Source organism: Heloderma suspectum, chromosome 4 (assembly GCF_057233095.1).
Source record: "Heloderma suspectum isolate Gila_16-S chromosome 4, 16-S_ref, whole genome shotgun sequence".
NCBI lineage: Eukaryota > Metazoa > Chordata > Lepidosauria > Squamata > Helodermatidae > Heloderma > Heloderma suspectum.
This window is the reverse complement of record NC_139461.1, coordinates 131,903,288-131,925,057: the sequence shown is the minus strand read 5'-3', so window position 1 is coordinate 131,925,057 and position 21,770 is coordinate 131,903,288. Positions and strand designations below refer to the sequence as shown.

The 21,770-nt window shown below is 42.7% G+C and overlaps 1 protein-coding gene across 1 annotated transcript in view; it reads right to left on the bottom strand.

Annotated features, from left to right (window-relative positions):
• MYO10 (myosin X) overlaps nucleotides 1-21,770 on the bottom strand; it is a 245,991-nt gene that overhangs the window by 188,237 nt on the left and 35,984 nt on the right. Inside the window, exon 2 of the mRNA XM_084850564.1 lies at nucleotides 2,785-2,883. Within this exon, the coding sequence (XP_084706690.1) occupies nucleotides 2,785-2,883 (99 nt within the window). The remainder of the gene's footprint in view (nucleotides 1-2,784; nucleotides 2,884-21,770) is intronic.

Sequence of the window (21,770 nt, the reverse complement as noted above, 5' to 3'; positions counted from 1 at the left end):
GCCTGGCTAGTCGCAATTCCTCATGCAGCTGGAGTTAGTACTCCAAAAACAGTCAGCAATGCCACATCAGGACCAGGCCCCTGCAGACCCTTTTTATAGTACTTGGATGGGCTAGTTTGCATGATCAAACAAGCCACCGTAGCTTAAATAAGCAATGGTGGCTTGTTTGATCATGCGAACCAGCCATGGTGGTTCTGTTTTAAACAAGCCACCATGTTTTAAATAAGCAACGGTGGCCTGTTTAAATTGGCAGCATGTGCCAGATGCTATTAGTCTAATTACCCACCCGGGCACAGCTTGTTGTGTTGTCCGAACCCAGGCAGCATGGCTTGTTTGAAACAACCCTCAAATAATCCAACAACTGGCCCATCCAAACTAATAGTTTCACTATATGGGTGCTCCCTCAAAAGCCACTAGAGTTAATGATATATCATCATATAATGTTAGAATAGTACACGCTTCAGCCTCAGAACAGAGACATTAGAAACGTATTTGCCCAAGACCTTTCTTTGTTACCCTTGCCTCTTCCACTCTCTGTTACCACTGCACCTCCCTTCCTTCCCCTCCCACTGACTTCCCCTGCCCCCGCCAAAATTTAAGTTGTAAACTCCTTGGGGGCAGAGGCCGATTTGTCTGCTTTGGCTAAGGATGCCCTTTACAAATGCATTGATGATGCCATATAAATAACAAAGTAACCGGAGACAACATTTATACATATTTCCCAAGATAAACTTATCACAACATAGACATTCCACATTCTGCATCTCTACACATAACTATAATTCTTGAGGGTTCCTTTGCCATTCAAAAGCCTCATGAGAGGCAAACCGAAAGCTTGATTGTGCTGAGGAACTTGAGTAAAGAAACAGATGAACACAATATCTAAGATGTAGAAATGTTCTGCCACTCTGAAGATGTTCTGCAGCAATTCAAAAAACATGGGGGAAAAACTTGAGTGTAGATGAATAAATTTGGCCAGGCTATCTCTATCCTTCGTCTCATCCCCCCTTCACCTGAATCCTGTGCCTAAACAAACAAACAAAATTTGAGATCAGAATAAATTATACCCCCCCAAATTACTGTAACCATTTGCAAAAGGGGTATTTTGCATAATTTGTAGAGCTTCTAAGATTCAAATAATGTCTATGTTTTTAAACGTGCAATCCTATGGCCGCTTGACAGTGGCTAGACTTCCATAGAATTTTTTGTCTCCCCTACTGCCTCCCCAACCTCTTCTCCGCCACCTTGTAAGCAGCATGGTTCGTCCCTGGCTCCACGCTCAGAAGCGCAGCGTGGAGAGGGGGAAAAGGGGGCATTCTCATGGGCGGGGAGGGGATGGCGGAAGCACCAGTACGGTGCTCCCTATGTGTCGCCTGGCCTCCCCTCCTATGCTCCATGGCGCCCCAGCTAGACAGCTGAAATCGGCCATCTAACCACAACTGCAAGGCGGCTGGAGTGCAGAGCAGAAGATCCCCTCCGCGCTCCAAACTCAAGTCGACTATCCCCATAGGATTGTATTGTGCCCTAAAAAATGTTAAAAGAAATTAGTGATCAAGGGAAAGAGCAAAGAAATTTGAATCAGTCAGCTTGCTAAGCAGGCTTGTGCAATATCTGATCCAGAAAGACAAATGCAGCCCACCAGGTTTGTACTATATCCCCACTGGTGCTCCACAACTTCCCCCCTCCCCATGCCCATTTTTGCAGTCTGAGGCAGCAAAAACAAGGGGCTTATTGAGTCACTGCTGGGCTTCCACATGAGCTAAGGCTCTGGAGAGTGTCTATGATAAAACACAAGCCCACAAAGTGTGAATACAAAGTGACTGAGAGTCTGCAAGTACCAGGCTGATATTATGATTGTAGAATGCAGGCACGTGTATCTGCCAGTTAACATGAACACAAGATGGGAGAGGCATTTACAACAAAAACAGTAAAGAAAACCACTGGGGGGAGTTCATGGGCGGGGCAGGGAATCAGGTACAGGAAATATTAAGCACTCCTCTCCCACCCACTGACTCTCCCCTGTAAATTACCCACCCCACCCACACACTCTAATGTTAAAGGGTAAACACAGGGTTGGGAACGTGTTATGCTCTCCCCTTAATCAAACATATTAGAAAATTGAAGCTTGAAATTATACTGAGGGGGCATGTTTCTGGTGAGCGGCACAGTCCCCTAATCCAGGGTTTCCCAATATATTCAAATACTTTTAAGCACACATTTTTTTCTGGATTAAAATTGACTAATACACACAAAAAAGATGTACTTTTAGAGGTGTAAGAGTAAGAATCACCTGCTTTCAGAGGTGCCCACTCCTGGGCTTCTGAGTGGCAGGAAACAATGTCCAGAGCAGTGACACACTCGGGGGTGGATCAGATGGCCTCCTTCATGGGCAGATCATTCGCCTGCCCTGGTAGGGATTGGATTATCCAACCTTACCTGATGCAGAGACACAACAGAATTATCTGTCCATGATAAAGGCTGAGTAAAAACAAGCAAGACCGGAACAAATAGATCACGCAGAGAAACAGCAGGCAGGCAGGCTCTTCTGTGATACATTTGGGCTCACAGCAGCCTTTAATTATTTATTTCTTGTGGAGCACTAGCAGTTCTCTCATGGCACACAGTAGGGGGATTATTTTTTTATTATTACATTTATACTTCAACTTCTTTCCTCTTGCAAGGACCTTCTGATTGAAATTCTATGAGACTTCACAGCAACACATACATTTGTCATGATGTGGAGCCGTGACAGCAACAGAAAACACTTAGAAGTGACATATTTACCTGACCATAATCCGTCCTAAACACAACAACTCCCTCCGCACAGGAAAGTACAGTACTTGGATAATGTTGCCCATTTTCTCGCAACCAAACCCGTGTTCCCTGGAATGAAAAAAACACATACACAAAATAGTAGTTAGTACACTCAAATGTGCAGTGATTTCAATTACCTTTCTCATTCATATTCCCACATGCAGCAGACAAAGCCAGATTCAGATCCCTTCATGAGACTAAAGAAATAGATAAACAGATCACCTCCTGGTGAACATTTGGCTGTTTCTACTCAAGTTATAATCCTAAAAGGACTTGGAGTAGAGTTTTCCCTTCTGAAAACAGGTCTGAGCAACCACAAGCACAGCTGAATCCAATTCATGGAGTCACATAGCTGATGAGTTAGTTATGCAAAATTACAAGTGACATTCAAATTTATGGCACAATGCGTGCGCTCTCTCCAAACTCTAAGAACTGGCAGGCCTTCATAAAAACTGTCTCCTGCTTCATTAAGGTGCATAAAAAAGAGAGATCTTTAATTTTTCCATCCTGAGGACGAACACTAAACTTCTTGTTCACCACTCCCTAAGAAAATGTGAAGGAGAGGGTTGGGCAGGCGAGGCAAAAGGAATAAGAGTAAGACAAGCTTTCATTTGTGTGCCAAAAGGTAGATCACCTTGACTTACTTTATTTGTGAACCGCCCAGACAGCTTTGGCTATTGGGCGGTAGAAATGTTTCTATAAATAGGATGAGGAGGGGCAGATTGCATTCACTCCAGAGACAAACTAAATATTTAGCAATATTCACTTAACTTTAGGATTTTCAGTAAATAACAATAGTAATGAAGTAAGAAATAGAACTAACTACATGAAATATGAGCAACGCTTTTAAACCATAGTTCACTACAAAGCGGTTGGCAGACCAGCAACAGGTTTTCCCCCCTCAGTTCCTTCAGTCGGTTGTTGCTGCCTTCTGTGAGGAAGGGTCACTCTTCCTTTCTGGATCAGGGCTGCTCTACCTGCCTCTTTCTCTTCTTTACCACACTGCTGCCTTCTTTGAATGCCCTTCTCAGCTGCTCTACTGCCACAATGCAGAGCAGTTTGTATGCTGTGTGTCAATGCACCCTAACATACAAGTACTGCAGGGGTGGGGGTGGGTAGGAACTCTGTTTTTTTTAAAGCATGAAAACCTGTTTCTAGTTTTCATAGCTGCAGCAGAAATATTGAAAGTGTACAGAGACTGTGCTGAAGAAATGTGCAAGACTGCATGATTAAAATGGCCTTGTCCTCTCTTTTCCCTATGATGTAGGTATAATTCCTCCACTTGGAACTCATATTAATTAATAACCCATTCTTTTCAAAGTTTATCTTCACAGGCATAGAAAAATAGGTTTTGTTTTTCATTTAGTGTACATTTAAGATATGAGTGCCCTTGGGCCTAGTGTACACTTTATACATGTTGTGACTTGCATCCGATAGGAGCAGTGTTGGGTATATATTTTGTTATCATCTCTCTGCCTGAAGAACAGTCAACATCCTGGTGGATAGTTTAGTACTTGTTAACTTCAAGCAGCCCTCCACATCATCCTCTATACAGAGCTGACCTAGAATCACTTGGCATTATTTATGGAATTTCTCAAGATCCGTTGTTCAGCTAGCTTTTGAAATCCTCAGTCAGGGTTTGCCAGTTTTACAAATATCTGGGATATTTCATTTAGTTTCTCCTACCCCAAGGAGCTCACAGCTCCTTCTTGCAAAATCTGATGCATTTAGTTATTCACTGTTAAATTTTTAGCTCACATTGTAGACAAAAAAAAGTGTCCCAAAATGGCTCACGGCAACTAAAATTCAGTACACAATGCTAGTGACATGTGCTGCATAGGAATGAAAATAAGGCACAGGCACAAATGAAAATAAGGCATCAGGTCTATAAACTAAAAAAAAAAGACAAGGTATACAAGGGAAGGGGAGCAGAGAGGTCGGACAGAAGAGGAAGATTGGTTTGGCACTACCAGGAGAAAAGAGGAGAGTTGTTAACAAGCATTTACATTCAGTTGCGGCCAGATTAATCTCCTTTGCTCTTCCTGCAATGGAGGTGGCGCAACTACGCTGCAATATCTTGTTCCTTTGGCCTGTGATAGGGCTCCCAACAGGTCCTTCTTCCTCTTGCTACTGCAATCCCAGGGCAACTGGCAGTTAGAGCAGAGCTTTTTTTCCTGGCAGGGAGGTGGGAAGCAAGCACCCTGCAGCTGCTGCTTCTCTGTCCAATGGCTGGAGCCAGGCTGGTCTTCCTGTGAAGGAGGAAATGCTGTCTCCCCATTGCCCTGTGCTCCTCTGGTGAGTGGCAAAGGCCTCAGTGCCCTTCCCCTTGCTATGGAAGGCCTGTTCAGGCATTCTGTACCTGAATAGGGCAAACACGTGACAAGGGGGAGCGCTCCAGCCCTGCCCGTGTCCTCTGTTGCATCCACTGCCCTTACTCATGGAGAGGCAACTGTTTGAAGAGGACAGCCTCCAGAGGAGGCTCTCCACACTAGCCAGAAAGCTAATTTTCCAGTTCACACAACAGAAAGACTAAGAGAAATTGATACCTACTCAGAGGCATCAGTGGACACATGCAGACACTAAAGGTGGGTTCTGCTGGGGGGTTTGCAGGATCTGTTGCTGTAAAGCAATAGATGGGTCAGAAAGACCCTTCCCCCAACTTCTCCACTGACAGGAATGGGAATTATCTTGTCCTTCAGCCACAACACGCCCCACTACTCTCCTCAGGACTGGGGTCATGCAAGCACTCAGCTGACTACAATGCTAAGAATGGGAATGGGGGCTAGATCCTCCCACCCAATGGTTCCCTGGGAGCTGCAGGGAGGGGGAGGGCATTGCTACATCTTGAGGGCTCTCAGGGTATAGCAGCAGTCTGGGTCTTCCTGTCCAGTGGTTTTCGGGAGTCAATGGGCAGGAGGACTCTAGAGAGCCCTGCTGGTAAGGGAGAAGGCAGGAGGGGGTGGGGTGACAGGGATGCGCCACAGGACAGGAAGAATGTGGGGGCAGGGGAGGAACTATGGGGGAGGGAATTGGGAGGGATTCATGTGCGCATTGACTGTGCAAGCCAGAAAGCAAAAGCATACATACAGATGTGGCTATGCATGTGCAAGAGAATGAATGCGTGTGTAGCTACCTCATGCGTGCACCCCCACACACACATGTATATGGGGGAGTTGGAAGAAGGGGGGAGAGGTGCACGGAGGGGGAAGATAGAACAAGAGAAACCCCCCTCCTGAACCTGTCCCCTCCCTCTCTGCAATTTGTCCTGCAGGTCCCCATGCAAGTTTATCATAACTATTACAAATAGAAGAACACTGATGCTACAGATACCATGTTGATCTAAATGGGCTTAATTGTCCTCAGTAAACATTCATGCTGCCAACACATTTCTCCCTGCCCCAAAAAGTCTATCCGGCCAGACGCATGCACTTACACACAGGCAGAGGCTACATGTGCTCATGGATTGGCTTATTGTTTCTGTACACTCAGCACTCTCCTTTTGAGCTCAAACAGCCTTGACGGATGACAGCAGTAGCTCAGGAAAGAGAGAGAGAGAGAGATAAAGCAGACTGACACTTGCAGCTGCCTGTCAAAGCCTGGCCAATTCAGTTATCAGGAGACAGCTGCTGCTGCCTGGGAGACGCAGTTGCTTCCCTTCTCTTTGCCAACTGGCTCTTTAAAAAAACAAAATCACACTTGTTGCCAGGAGTTGAACTACAACATGGCTCAGCCAAGGCATAAACACGTGCACCTGGGCTGCAGCTGGCTCTTGCACAGAGGTGCGGATGGGGACCCACACGAAGAGTTGTTCCCACTCTTTTGTGATCGCTGGACGCTTTTCTGAATTTGCTGTCCTTTCGTTCACCATCCAAAAGGCATTTCTCCATTTAAGGCTTCCATCCTCATGTCCATCCTCACCTCCCTCCTACTGAACTTAGAAATGTCCTGGAAACTAGTCAGGAATGGGGAGAGAGGCAATTCTTTAAAAGGAGATCCAGCAACTGTTAAGACTTCCAGTGCCTCCCAAAATCTTGTGTCAATGCATCCCTGACCACTTAATCCAGGCTTGTAATCAGCAAACTGCCTGGTCACCTATGGTGAATAAAAATCTTATTTAGGCAACCAGGCAGGAGGACTTTCTTTTTTAATTGAGAGCTGGGTCTTTTATTTGTTTCTATTTGGTTGCAAATAAGCCAGAAATAAGCACTTTTTCTTTTAATGTTCAAACATTTGACACACATTATCTGAGTAAGCTTTACTATGATCTTGCAAGGTAGACCAGTACTGCAGAAGAGAGGAAGGGAATAGTGGATAGCTTACCTAGGAAGAACAAGCTAAGCCCAGTCCACATTCTTCACCTCTATAATACAACCAGCTCTCTAGTGAGTAAAGATCAGCATGGCTAGAAAATTTTACAGATTTTCAAGGCAGGTTTAGTCTCTGCTTAAGCTCTAGAAATAAACCCAGTCAGTGAGTTAGACTGTCCCATGCTTTTCAATATATTAATACACAGATGTGGGAAAGGAAACAGTAACAATTGTTTAAGATGTCAGCATGGATTTGTCTGAATGTAATTTTTAATTTAACCTGGGTGTATCAATTTAAATTAACTTAAGACAGTGCAGAAAGGGAAAATATTGATTCTGCACAGGAATATAATAGGTTCCTGCACCTGCACCAGCAGTTTTCCTGGCATGTCACAGATTTTTTCACAGCACATTATGCCTGAATTACTGAAGCAGAAGTTGTACCTGGCAAAAGTTTTCTGTACTTTCTGTACTTCAGAAGTGAAGTGGCACGTCACCTGTGTCCTTCAGCATCTGGTCCACCACACGTAGGTGCCAATAGGCATACTGCATCAACCCATAGGACAGGGGTGGGGAACCTCAGGCCTGCAGGGCCAAATCCGGCCCTCCTGAGGGCCCCTGAAGGCTATTCCCCCTTTTTTTCTGGCCCCCTTTCCCTGGCCACTGACCACAGCTTTTACATGTGTCACCACCCCCACCCCTTCTAAAAGGTTGAAGCTAAGGCTTAGTTACTGGCAGTAAGAGCTTTAAGCTAAAATATGCTAATATTTTTGGTATTTTTACCCCACCCACTACTGGAATGCAGCCCCAGAAAGCTTCTCCGAAATTGAATTCAGCCCTAGGGCTGAGAGAGGTTCCCCGCCTTTGCCACAGGAGATGTATTGTGCATCTGCAGGAAGCCCTCGATACTGCAGGGAAAAGGACCACAAATTTCTTGCGGAAAAAAGGCAAGTTATGAATATTGGAGGGCTTATTTACACCTTGGGAATCTTGACATTTCACAAGCAGAAGGGCATTAAGAGGACAGCTCCCTCCTGCACACAAAACCATTCTCTGTTCCTCCATCCCCTGCTAGCATCAAATAGCTCCCTCTCATAAATTTCTGTCACATTGCTCTGGGCTACCAGCCCATTAGATTACGTGTATTTTCCCCACATGAACTAAAGCTGAAACGTTTCTGCATGCTTGAAGCATCAATAATGTTGAGCCTCACTCTAAAAAACACTCCTCAGCTATGCATATACAAAACATCTCTGGACAATGATGTCGAGGAACAAAACTGTTAGATAAAGCATCTCTGAGATCCCAGGATAAGAAAGAATACAAGAGCAGGGATTAAGGGCTGTGGGGCAAAATTGCTCAGCTATACAATGAAGGGGCTTCAGGAAGACAGACATTAAGCACATGGCAAGACCCTCATTGTAAAAAGATTTTCCACTCTAATCAGAATGAGTGAAAGGAGGAGGAATAACCTCCTCCAGTAATCTCTCATCACAATGGAGATCTCCCTACAATAGGGGGGGGGGGGGGCAGACGTCATCGTAAAACCAGATACTGCTGCACTGATCCAAGAAGTGCTTAAAAAGAATATAACAACCTGTGGCAAGACTATCTAAGTAACAGTTCCTTCCGGCAAAAGGAGTTTTACAAAAGCAAACAGCCAGAGAACCATAGTGCTAGCACTGGATCACTGGCAGGACAAATGCTAATTTAAAGGTACGCTGCATCTGGACATGTCCCCAATAAATCCCCAACTTCTTTTACAACGAAAGGGCTAGCTCCACAACATACTTGTGTTCCTAGTGGCCAAACAAGCACCTGATAGCCAACTCTGATGTAGCCTAGTGGAGATCACAGCTTGCAAACTGTGAGCCACCCCTCAAGCCCGCATGTTCCCTTCCCTTCTACTAAGTAATTTATCCCCTCCAGTCTAATCCCAGCATTAGCCTTTGTTTCCCATTACATGTGCACTGACGCAAAACATGGTTAACACAAAGCATGGTTTCCCTTGTAAACCCAGGATTGCAACCATGGTTTGAATTGGGTTTGCAAGCTGTGTTTATGAGGGAACAAGGTTTGTGCTAACTATGGCTTGTATCTCTGCACATCTAAAACAAAACTGCAAAACTGCAACTGTGGCTGCAAAAAAGGCAAATGCTATTTTGGGCTGCATTCATAGAAGTATAGCTTCCAAATCACGTGAAGTACTAGTTCCCCTCTGCTCAGCACTGGTTAGGCCTCATCTGGAATACTGTGTCCAGTTCTAGGCACCGCACATTAAGGAGGATGCAGACAAACTGGAGAGGGTTCAGAGGAGGGCAACAAAGATGATCAGGGGACTGGAAAGAAAGCCCTGTGAGGAGAGACTGAAAGAACTGGGCATGAGAAGAGAGGACTGAGGGGAGACAGGATACCGCTCTTCAAGTACTTGAAAGGTTGACACAGAGAGGAACATCAGGATCCCTTCTCCATCATCCCAGAGTGCAGGACACGGAATAATGGGCTCTATTTATGGGAAGCCAGATTCTGGCTGAACATCAGGAAAAATTTCCTGACTGTTAGAGCAATATGACAATGGGGCCAATTACCTAGGGAGGTGGTGGGCTGTCCCACACTGGAGGCATTCAAGATGAGTCTGGACAGCCATCTGTTAGGGATGCTTTGACTTAGATTCCTGCACTGAGCAGGGGGTTGGACGCAATGGTCTTATAGGCCCCTTCCAACTCGACTATTCTATGATTCTGTGAAAACCACGGTTAATTCCAGAAAAAGGAAGAGACAGATAAAATTGCTCTGGAAAGGGGAGGAGGAAGGAATGCGTATTCTCAAAACTGCCTTCTGATTTACAAACTAGTTTGCAGAGAGTCAGCATTATGTTCAAACCAGCCTATACAATCTTTAAGGCTGAAGATACTCAACACTTAATAGGAGGCTTTCATTGCCTTGCAGGACTACAAAGAGGCACCAAGATAGAAACCACGCCTCTGTTCCAAAGAACTTTAAGGGCCCAGTCTTATGCATGTTTAGACAGAAGAAAGCTCTACAATTTCACCCTTAGACAAATGTGAATAAACTACCAACAAGAAGCAATTTTAATTTGCCAGCAACTTTAGCTCTAGGTTCTCTTGGCCAATCTGATATTTGTATTCAATGCAGCAGACTGGGGAGGAGCACTGATGAAAAAGAATAAACTGCTATTTTTTGTTCCAGACTTTACTTTTGCTGTTTTAAAATGAAAACCTAACCACTTTGTTGCTGTCTCTTACCACACAATTAACCACAATGGCCATGTTTGTTCTATGGTTCAAAAAATAGCTATCGCAATCCTACATTGTAGTCAAAACTCTTGATTTTGGTTATAGTCACATGCAGCAGTAAAAATGTTTAATTTTCACAGAAAATATAACTTGCAGTTAAGTGGGCTGATGTAAAACTCCATGTATCTTTCAAATATCCAAGGAGAACACAACAATATTATGGGTATGACCCATAACTTTCTTCAAGAATTTCATACAGTTTACTTCTCTTTTTTTGTCTCTTAGGACGTGCCATGTGACCATTACACCTGCAAAGCCATCAGACTTTTCTGTTTCATGTGCCAGTTAATTAACCAAACATTCTGTGTTTGGAATACAAAAAGCAAACAGGTTATCTGAAAAAATCTGGGCACCTGGTTGTTTAAATGCCAGCATTTGATCCTGTTTCGTTAAGAGATTTTGACAATTGTTAATCTGATGCTAGTCCCTAAGGAATATCTGAAATATTTCTGCATCCTTGCTAATATGAACAATATTTTACACAGACACATGGCACCTGGGTTGGATTAATATAGAACAGCTTTCACTGAAACCCTCCTGGCATACCGACACTGTATAATTTAGGTCTGCTTTAAATGTTGGTTCTTGCTTTTAAGCCAATTACACTACAGTATGTGACAATACAGGAGAAGTGACACAGGTTGGAGATACATCTATTTTACAAAAAGACAAACAAAGCCATGTTTAAAAATATGCATACTTTCAGCAAGTGGGTTTTGCTTCCTCACCATTGTGTAGTAGCACAATCCTATGAATGTCTACTCAGTAGTGAGTCCCACTGAAGATCTCAATGGGACTTACTCCCAGGGAAGGGTGTATAGAACTGCAGTCTTTGTGAATAAGCCCTGTTATTATTCCAAGTACCTTAGTTGTGGAGATGAAAAAAACAGAACCACCCCAAACCAATGAACACTCCTGCAGCTGCAAATAGTAGGCATTTCTTTTAAACATCTCCATCCAGTCAGCCCACAACTAATTTCCTATCAAGTGACAAGATTATGAAAAATCTTCCTGACTATAATAGTTCAGCAACAGAATAAACTACCTAGAGGTATTGCAAGACCTTCTCCTTCTGAAGTTCAAAAGCTAAACTATGCTTTATGTGGAAATTTATTATGAGATCTCCCAAATTTACGGAACTATGAGAGGTGGGGTGCCAAGTTGACTGGAGCAGCAGTGGGGAGAAGGGGTGCTATATTCTTCCCCCTCACCATTTTTGCTATCAAAATTACACGCACGCGCATGCACACACACACACACACACACACACATGTTGTATGTCCTGTAAGGGAAAATATATTGGTAAGGAAAATGCAGGGAGAGGGACCACACTCACCTCTTTCTGTTGTTCCAACCAAACTGGCCACCCCAATACTGTAGATATAAGAGATCCTGTCTCAGGGGAAACAGCTGAGCCCAGATCAAAATGGGGGTGCACTGCAAACAGGCAATACCTGCATTCAGCTGGACATCCAATTCATGTCCAGCATTTCTATTCCAGCACATGCACAGACACTGCTTTCAGAGCCCATATGTGTGATGCACAAAGACCATGAATAAGAACATTTACCTACCTTCTACCCATGAAATCAGTCAAGCATTTGTATGCAGAGAGCTGGTTAAATTTTTAAAACTCTGATAAGCCAGGCACACTCAAACAGCTTTAAAATAAAGCCTCTCAATTTTTTTTTAAACACACACACACTACTGCCATAGGAACAAATTTGGGATTTAAACAGTAAGACTGAACACAGTTTAAGAAATGTGTAATGAATTTATCATCTGCCTTTTAATCAATTACATTTCATTATATTCAGATATTACAGAAACCTCAATACAGATGCCTTTTTTGAGGCACTGGAGGAACTGTAAGAGCTTCCAATTTAATAAACAAAAGCTACCACTCTTCGAGTAGACCCATTAAAATCAATGGGACAAGTATGAATTCAACCCAAGATGTGCCCTTAACTTTAAACCCAAATTAGATTTGCTGTCACTGGTTCCTCCCAATCAGAAGATCAAAAAGTTACTAGTTTTCTCACTCATGAAACTCAAACAACAGCTGTAGATTAAACTTGAACTCCATCTAGCTTTTTATTGTTTCAGTAAATGGTAATGCACCACCTACAGTGACTCCACATTATTAATAAATGGTCGGGACAGCCAGCATGGTGTAGTTGGACTAGGAATGAGGAGACCCAAGTTCAAATCCCCACTCAGTCATAAAGCTCGCTGGGAGACTGTGGAACAGTCACAATCCCTCCTCCTAACCTACCTCACAGGGTTGTTGTGAGGATAAAACAGGGACGGGTAATCATGAATGTTGCTTTGTTCTCATTGGAGGGAAGGCAGGATTTAAATATAATAATAAATAAACCCACACTGGGTGGAACGTTCCTCTCTGCAATGCCAACAGTTTCAGGAAGCACCTCAAGTTCTGAATCCGACAACCTCCAGCACCCCCAACCACTGAAGGCAATGGATTTCAATGGATCAGGATGATTAATTTTGAGATAGCCAGAGCGCAACTAATTCAAATAGCACAGAAGAATTCATTACATGTTAATAATCCCTTTGCCAATATAAGTTGAATCCATGTTTTTTGTTGAGAATTTCTTTCCCATTCTTCTGGCTGAAGTGCTCTGTGTAAACAGGAAACTTGCATACAGTGCAGGCTTCAAACTTTGTACTTTCTCAGACAAAGGAAATGCGTGACACCCTGGTTTATTAAGCATCTACAATATAGATGAAGAAAGTAGGAAGAAAAATTACAGTTATTAAAGGTTTGTGCAAATGGCACTGATTTTGGGCCAAAGTTTTCTCAAAGGCCAATGGATACACTCTAAAATTCCTCCATGTGTTTCTCCTTGTAAGTAATGTATGAGCCACTGGGACAACAACTGACATGTACCATTGCTCAATGGTGGCTTCAATGGACACAGAAGCACATTTTTCGGCTGCCTAGCTCAAGTGAATTGTTAACTGGGAACTACTGCCTGTCAACATGATCATACCACCTCATACTGTGTCCACAGGACTGCTCTGTATGATTAGACTGTTATGAACTGGGTGGAAGAAGGCTTCTTCTTTTAAAACAAGCCATTTTAAAACCCATCAATTTGAGATTCTTACATCCTATCTGGATTTATATCACCCAAGCCAAAGGGATGGATGGAATCAAGTCATGTTGGCCAACAGGTGCAATTCATTTATATACTGAAGCAATTAACACTTTTGCAGACAATGGGGCATTGTAAATAAGAACTTATGCTGAAACCCAAGCCATACTTTCCACACTTATAGACAAATACAAATGGACCAATGACGGATTATGCAGCAAGAAGGAGCAAGTTCTATTTATACAGGATGTAAATACCAAAATGAAGTAAAGATAATAAACGAGAGCAAAGGCAATGTAAGAGTTATGGACTCCATGTATCCCCTGAATACATTTGGGGCTTTGTGTTACAGAGGGTCTGGGAAGACTGGGTGGTCTTCACATGCCAGGCATTAGGAAGTGTGTATATACAGACCAAGAGGAAAGAGTGACAGGATTTTTCTGAACCTCCTGTCTCTCCTTGGAAATCTTCACCTCTCCACTTCTCTGTCTGTTGACCTATTTGCTTTATGTTCTTAGATATGAGAGCCAGTGTGGTGTAGTGGCTAGAGTGTTGGACTGGGAGTCAGGAGATCCGGGTTCTAGTCCCCACTCAGCCATGGAAGCTCACTGGGTGACTTTGGACCAGTCACAGACTCTCAGCCCAACCTACCTCACAGGGTTGTTGTTGTGAGGATAAAATGGAAGAAGAGGACTATGTACGCCACCTTGGGTTCCTTAAGGAGAAAAAAAGGCGGGATATAAATGTAATAAATAAATAAATAAATAAAGTAGTAGCTAATTGCTATAGCATCCCCAGTTCTCTCTCATTAATTCAGCAAATACATAGAAATGCTCTCAACTATATGCCCATCATCAGATCATTAAGACTATATGGGAAACAGACAAAAATGGAACCCACTCCTTGGAACTCAACATAATATAGAGTGGCTGGGGGGACGCCAAAGCCCTTGGCCTGATTTTAAAAACTCTTCTGCAAGTGATTAGTTCTGACTCCTGGACCGTGTTTCCACAACGGAAGGAGAAGCTAATGGAGGAGTAACAGATTTTTTTAACAGAATCGGCTTTGCTGTGAGCAGGGCTCCATCAGCAGATTCTCCAGACCAGTAAAAATTGCTTCATAGAACATACTTCCTGGTGGGGGTTGGAAGTGAACATCATCTGACTGGCAGGGGCTGCTCAACCAATAAGAGAGGCTTCCCTCCTCTCCCTTTCCCCTGAATGTCCAGATGCACCTGCATTTCAGGAGCAAGCCTCATTGAGCACAATGGGAGTTACTTCCAAGTAGACACACATATGGTTGAGCTGGGGAAGGGGGGGGGAGAACACAAAGACAGAAACCAGCCCCCATTTTAATGCACAGGACCTCACTGACCGCTATGGGTGTTACTTCTGAGGAGACACTAATGGGATTGTTCTGGGAAAGAGAGGGAACCCAGCCCCCATTTTAACGCACAGGATCTCTATAAGGAAGCTGTAAAGTAGTTACTTCCTAAGGCAATGAATCGGAGCCTCAAGATCACACTTCATCGCACTTAAGGAATTGCGCTTTAAAATGTGCCACGTCAGTTGAGGGGGTTCTCTGAAATTTCTGTGGTCATTCAAAGGCAAGCCTCATTCAGCACAATGGGATGAAACACCTCTTGACTGGGATGTGAATGTATCCTCATGGAAAATATTTCTAAATGTTAAAAGCATCCTCATATTAAACATATAAATAATACACATTCCTATGTACATGAAGATGATCATTCTCCTTTGTCTTTTTGGGGGGAGATGCAAGGATGTTTACACATTTTGAGGAACTTAACACCGGACATCCTTTACTTTATGTTTCCAGGGGTTAGGGGGTGTTGCTTGCCAAATTGAAGTATATTTTAAACAAATACGTGCTCTGAAATCATGATCATAATGAGATTCTGGCAGACTTCTAGACACCTTCTATTTTTGCAAAAATAGCTAACAAAGGTTTATGCTACATAAGTCTTTTAAACAAAAGGAAGGATAAACTCTTCACCCAGTGGCAAGCAATTTTTTCCCCTTTCCTTATTTTGCTAGTTTTATAATCCAGAACGTTTTCCTCCATTGTTTAAAATGTCAGCTTCCTGAGTAGACCAAATAAAGACAACTGACATTGGACAGATGTAAGCAAGGGCAGACGTTTTCCCTTTAAGTAGTTTGGCAGGTGGTCCACCCCCAATCTAGCACTCCTTGGCACTGTAATAAAACTCCTAACTCTACCCAGCATTGATTTTAATTACATATTGAAATCTGTAAGCACGCTAGCTTAATGCTGATGGTTCACAGACCTCAGTTCCCATCCCATACTCTCTTCTGTGCATTTTAATTTTCCTAAAGAATGGTCCGTTTATTTTCATCACCTTGATATCCTTATGAGGTAGGACTGGATGAATTTTGTTATTCCTCTTCATCATACAGAATGGTAAAATCAATACCATACTTTTTAGAAACAAAAAACTAATTTTCAGAAAGAAAAGCAACAAAACTCAGACTGAAATTCTACAACATGCTCACCTTTAATTTTTAAAAGGTTCTTTCAAAGTAGCTCCTTGGCCTACTTTGTAACTGCAGGCTCGAACGACTACATTCAGTGTTTTCTACTTCAATTAATTTTGGCAGGGGTGTTTTACTTCTGGTGCTCCATTTTACCCAGGCTTTTTCACTTGATCCCCTGTCTGGTTGGGTCTCGCCAAATATAGAACCCCAGCCCTGGAACCTTGTCAGAATTCTCTTGGCATGCTCTGGGAGCCTGGCTGTCACCTACAGCTGTTGCCTTTTCTTCCAGCTTCACATTGTTATCACTAAGCACCTTTCAGCCTTTGTGTGCTTCACACTGGGAAGCAAAACACAAATTCCTGCCTAAAAAAATTAAACCCCATGCGAGAATAAACATACACTCCTCATTCACCCAGAATGTGAAAAAAAGAAGACATACACTTACAGTGTAATCCTATACATTTCTACTCAGAAGTAAGTCCTGCTATGTTCAATGGGTTTTACTCTGAGGTTGTGTATAGGACTGCAAAATGTTCACAAAATTTTATTACTTACTTATTTAAAACATTTGTATCCCATCCTATATCATTAAGATCTCAGGGCAGCATAAAGATAAAATCAATTTGAACAGTATAAAACAATAATTTAAACAGCTAAAAACATATTAAACGATTAAACAAGCTAATACCAATTAAAATTTAAAACAGTCAAAACACTATGCTACTTCAGGGAATAGATTGATTATGTCCTTTGCAGCCAAAGATGGAGAAGCTCTATACAGCCAGTCAAAACAAGACCTGGAGCTGACTGTAGCTCAGATCATGAGCTTCTTGTTGCAAAATTTCAGCTTAAATTGAAGAACATCGGGAAAACCACTAAACCATTCAGGTATGACCTCAATCATATCCCTTATGAATACACAGTGGAGGTGAGGAATAGATTTCAGGGATTAGACCTGATAGACAGAGTGCCTGAGGAACTATGGACAGAGGTCCGTAACACTGTTCAGGAGGCAGCAACGAAATCCATCCCAAAGAAAAAGAAACGCAAGAAAGCAAAGTGGCTGTCTGATGAGACTTTACAAGTAGCTGAGGAAAGAAGGGAAGCGAAAAGCAAGGGAGAAAGGGGAAGATATATCCAACTGAATGCAGAGTTCCAGAGAATAGCAAGGAGAGACAAGAAGGCCTTCTTAAATGAACAATGCAAAGAAATCGAGGAAAACAACAGAATGGGAAAGACTAGAGATCTCTTCAAGAAAATCGGAGATCTCAAGGGAACGTTTTATGCAAAGACGGGCATGATAAAGGACAAAGAAGGCAGGGACCTAACAGAAGCAGATGAGATTAAGAAGAGGTGGAAAGAATACACAGAAGAACTATACAGGAAAGATCTGAATGTCCCTGATAGCCATGATAGTGCGCTCACTGAACTTGAGCCGGACATCCTCGAGAGTGAAGTCAAGTGGGCCTTAGGAAGCATTAGTAACAACAAAGCTAGCGGAGATGACAGTATTCCAGCTAAGCTATCTGCTGGATTTAAATAGATCTATTTAAATCCAGCAGATTTCCCAGCACTCATAACAGTAAATGGATGCTATGAGGAACCTCACTACAATTTTTGTTCCTGTGAACATACATACCTTTAAAATCACTTCCAAGAGGGAGTTGATAATGTGGAAAGGATTTTTTTTCTAGTTCTTCCTTTGTGTCAAAGGTAGATATGTCACAATACCTGTACTTGGGTATGTCTGCTTCTGATGTGCGAGCAGACACCACAGTAAACCTTTCAAGCACTGCAACTGAATGAAGACCCTTTGGTCAGCTCCCTTGATTAAAAAAGAAGACTCTATCACACAGGAAGTGGCCCCAAAACTTCCCTCATTGGTCAGTGAGCATTCCAGCAGGCATCAGCATGAAGGTAAAAATTAGCTTGAAATACTGCATTCATTATTTTCTCTCTTCAATGTGACAAACCCTATGAAAAACAATATCCTGCATTTTTTAAACTTCTATTCTTCTCCCTACCACCACCAGATGCTTTTATTTGAAAGGCGGTGGCAGTGGTAGTATTCATCTAGCACACTATTAGCATATGGCATTTTATTTTTCCCTGTAGCTATGCCACTGTAAAATGAGATAACCAAGAGAAAGCCTCTGACCCAGTTGCAGAAGTCACTTAATTACTCCACTGATACCAAAGCAGATGGAATGCAGCCAATCCCTTAACCATGGTTAAGAGATCAGAACAGCCTGTAGGATTTTATGGTCCCTTCTCCAGGCCCTCCCCTCTCAAGCACAAATTACCCCTATCCTTTCCCCCACTGCTCTTGACTATGGCTAAGAGTTACATATGCACAGCCTTCTCTTCTCAAGGCTAAACATGTCCAGTTCTTTCAGTCTCTCTTCATAGGACTTTGTTTCCAGTCCCCTGATCATCTTCGTTGCCCGCCTCTGAACCCTCTCCAGTTTGTCTGCATCCTTCTTAAAGTGTGGCACCCAGAACTGGACACAGTACTCCAGATGAGGCCTAACAAGTGCTGAGTAGAGGGGAACTAGGACTTCCCGGAATTTGGAAGCTATACTTCTATTAATGCAGCCCAAAATAGCATTTGCCTTTTTTGCAGCCACATCACATTGTTGGCTCATATTCAGCTTGTGATCTACAACAATTCCAAGATCCTTCTCGCTTGTAGTGTTGTTGAGCCACGTATCCCCCATCTTGTAACTGTGCATTTGGTTTCTTTTTCCTAGGTGCAGAACTTGGCATTTATCCCTATTAAATTTCATTCTGTTATTTTCTGCCCACTTTGATCACTTTGGCCTTAACCAGGGGAAAGGGATGAGCCGTGTTACACAGTATGATAGCTTGCCTTCAGATTCTATACTGCAGCTATATAAGTTGACTACCAGTATGGATTGCTAGGCAGTACTTTAACTTCCCTCTGATGGACATTTGCCAAGGGTAAACAAGGGGCTCATAACCATGTTGTAGCTACTTTAAACTTACCATGTGGCATCCTGCAGCCTGCTTGCCCAGATTTCTGAGACACTGTAAAAGTAAAGAATCTCTGGGATTGGGGCATGGCTAGCAGCCACTATAAACCAGACATTGGCCCTGTTCGGATAATCATATCTCAGTTTAATAAAATGAGACATGAGCGGGTCTTTTGCACAACATGAGCAACCAAACCAGGAAGCCTCTAATTAACCACTGTTTCCTGTTTTGTCTAAATTAGGAAACTATTGTTACCAGCTTGCAAAGAAGCCAGAATAGTAAACCAATGTCAACCAGTTATTTAACATTCTGGTGCGTTCCAATGCTAGCAACCACAGTTTCTTGGATAAAATTGGAAACTATGGTTAATTAGAGGCTTCCCGGTTTAGTTCGTCATCCCTCAAAGGAAGGTGCAAAGGGGCTGTGTGCACAGGCAAAGGGCTTGAGCATATCTTGGCTTCATAAAGTGAGATATGATCATTGAAATGTGGGCATTCTTAATGCACATTTTTCTCTTACTCTTGTTCTTTAGTCTCACACTTAAAGGAGATCTTGAAAGCACATTATAGAACAAGCATGAGATTAGCGTGCAGTTTTCAGTGATTAAAAAAAAGTCTTCTAACATGTCTGGCATTAGGCAATATGCCTATAAATGCACTCCACTGCTGGTGAATTTTGCTAACACGTATTAAAACCCAACATGCTCCTGATGGATATGTTATTTGCATGTGCATCTGTACACATCTGCTGAGCAACGTACACACAGAAAAATCTTGCTGCTTCTGAAGTGGTAAGCCTGAGTCCAAAAGAACCCTAGGATCTAGAACAATCATTCTTCACATTTCACCATACTTGAAATATTTAACATTTTCACTACGTACATTGTGAAATCACAGAGGCCTGAGATGTCAGCTATTGAATACAAATGATTTTGGGTACCTACAAGCATAAAGACATTCAAGGGAGCAGTTTTCCTGAAGTGTAGGCCTCAGCCCCATTAGGATTGCTGAAAACATGGCATGAGGTTGTGGGTTTCTAATGCCACAAGCAAATGTGGCAAGTGCAGGCAAGGAAGAATGGTGCAGTTTGCAATTCAGCTTTTCAACCAGGGGCACTTATTGCATGTCTCTGGCAAAAGATGATGTACATGGATGCTCTGTTACCAAAGGACACCCCTGTTCCTGCACTACATACAGAATATTCCACATATGTAACCTAATAGCTTCCTTGACTGAATTCATTTGCAATGAAGATCTTTCTAGTTGCTTTGGAATAGTTCTTCTACTGCCCAAGGCTCTCTGCAGTATTTTTCATCAGTTATGTCTGGGCTAAATGCAGATTTTGTCAGATAGTAATGCTTTAAACCGTTTTTATTTAGTTAAGCTTGGATAATTGCTTTCTGGTTTAGGATCAGATTAAAGGTTTTATCAGTCTGTGTGGTACAATGACACACTGTCTTTTCATTTAATAAAAAACCCTACATGAACTTTTGATTGTTAACTTCTACAAGTGATGTGTTCAGACAAATTTCTTCTGTTGGTTATTGCAACTTGCAAGCCTATATATGCATGCCCTCTGTTACAATATTTCTCAGGTTTTGTAAGAAATCATGCCCTTATTATAAACACTAGATATTCTCTCTCTCACTCACTCACTGGAAAAATCTGATTCTTCTTCCGCCCCCATGATAACTTCACACTCATTCAGTTCCTATACCCCACTCACAACTTTTGCTCTTTATGGGTTCTATACACACCATTTCCTAGTGCCACTCTAAACTGATTCACAATGATATGTTATAGTATAGTTGCTCCAAAAAACAATTCTCCTGAACCTTGCTCCTACATCACACTAACAATGAAAAAATATGTGAGAAAGCCTTTCAGGCTGAGCGGAATGTTTGGCCCAGATGAACATTCAGAAGTTTTGGTGCAGGGAGCCCCAAAACCCTCCTGAAGACTAGAAGGGGGCAAATGCTTGGGGGTTCCTTAATACATCTACAGTTACGAGCTGGTCAAAGGGCTTTCCCCAGTTTTACTTTTTTAATACTTCTTTAATGCTCAAATGCCTTGCATTTTTAAAATGGGGCTAGAATGTCCCTGTAAACGATGCTATATGATGACACAGCATCATTCCCAGATGCATTCCTGGGGGTGGGGTTTGTGTGGGGGAAATGGCCTTGTAGAAAATGTACATGTACCAAGTACTGCCCCACCCATAGGAAAGTCAAATGACTCCTTTCCCTGAAATATCCCTAAATTTTTCCACTCTCCACCTTTCTTAGGGAAAAAGTCCACAGGTAGCAATGTGTGAAGGAGCACTTTTCTATGTTAATATCCCCGCTAGTGGAGGGACCATAGGCCAATGACAGAATACATGCTTTCCATGGAGACGGTCCCAGGTTTAATCCCAGGCATCTCTGATGATGCGAAAGATGCCGTGCTGAACAGCCACTGCTCGCCAAAGTAGGCAATACTGGGCTAGATGGACAAATAGTCTGTCCTGGCGTAAAGCATTACCACCGACACCAGTGCGATGACGACCCTCATGTTCTGGCCTACCTATGCGATATAAACACTCCCAAGGTCCTAGCATGGAAACCAGGTATGGGAGAGCAGCTCTGATCATGTCACATCAGTAGTGTACAAAGTAGCACTCCATCCGCAATCAGAGGTAACTGGGGCCATAGCAGGCAAGGAATTC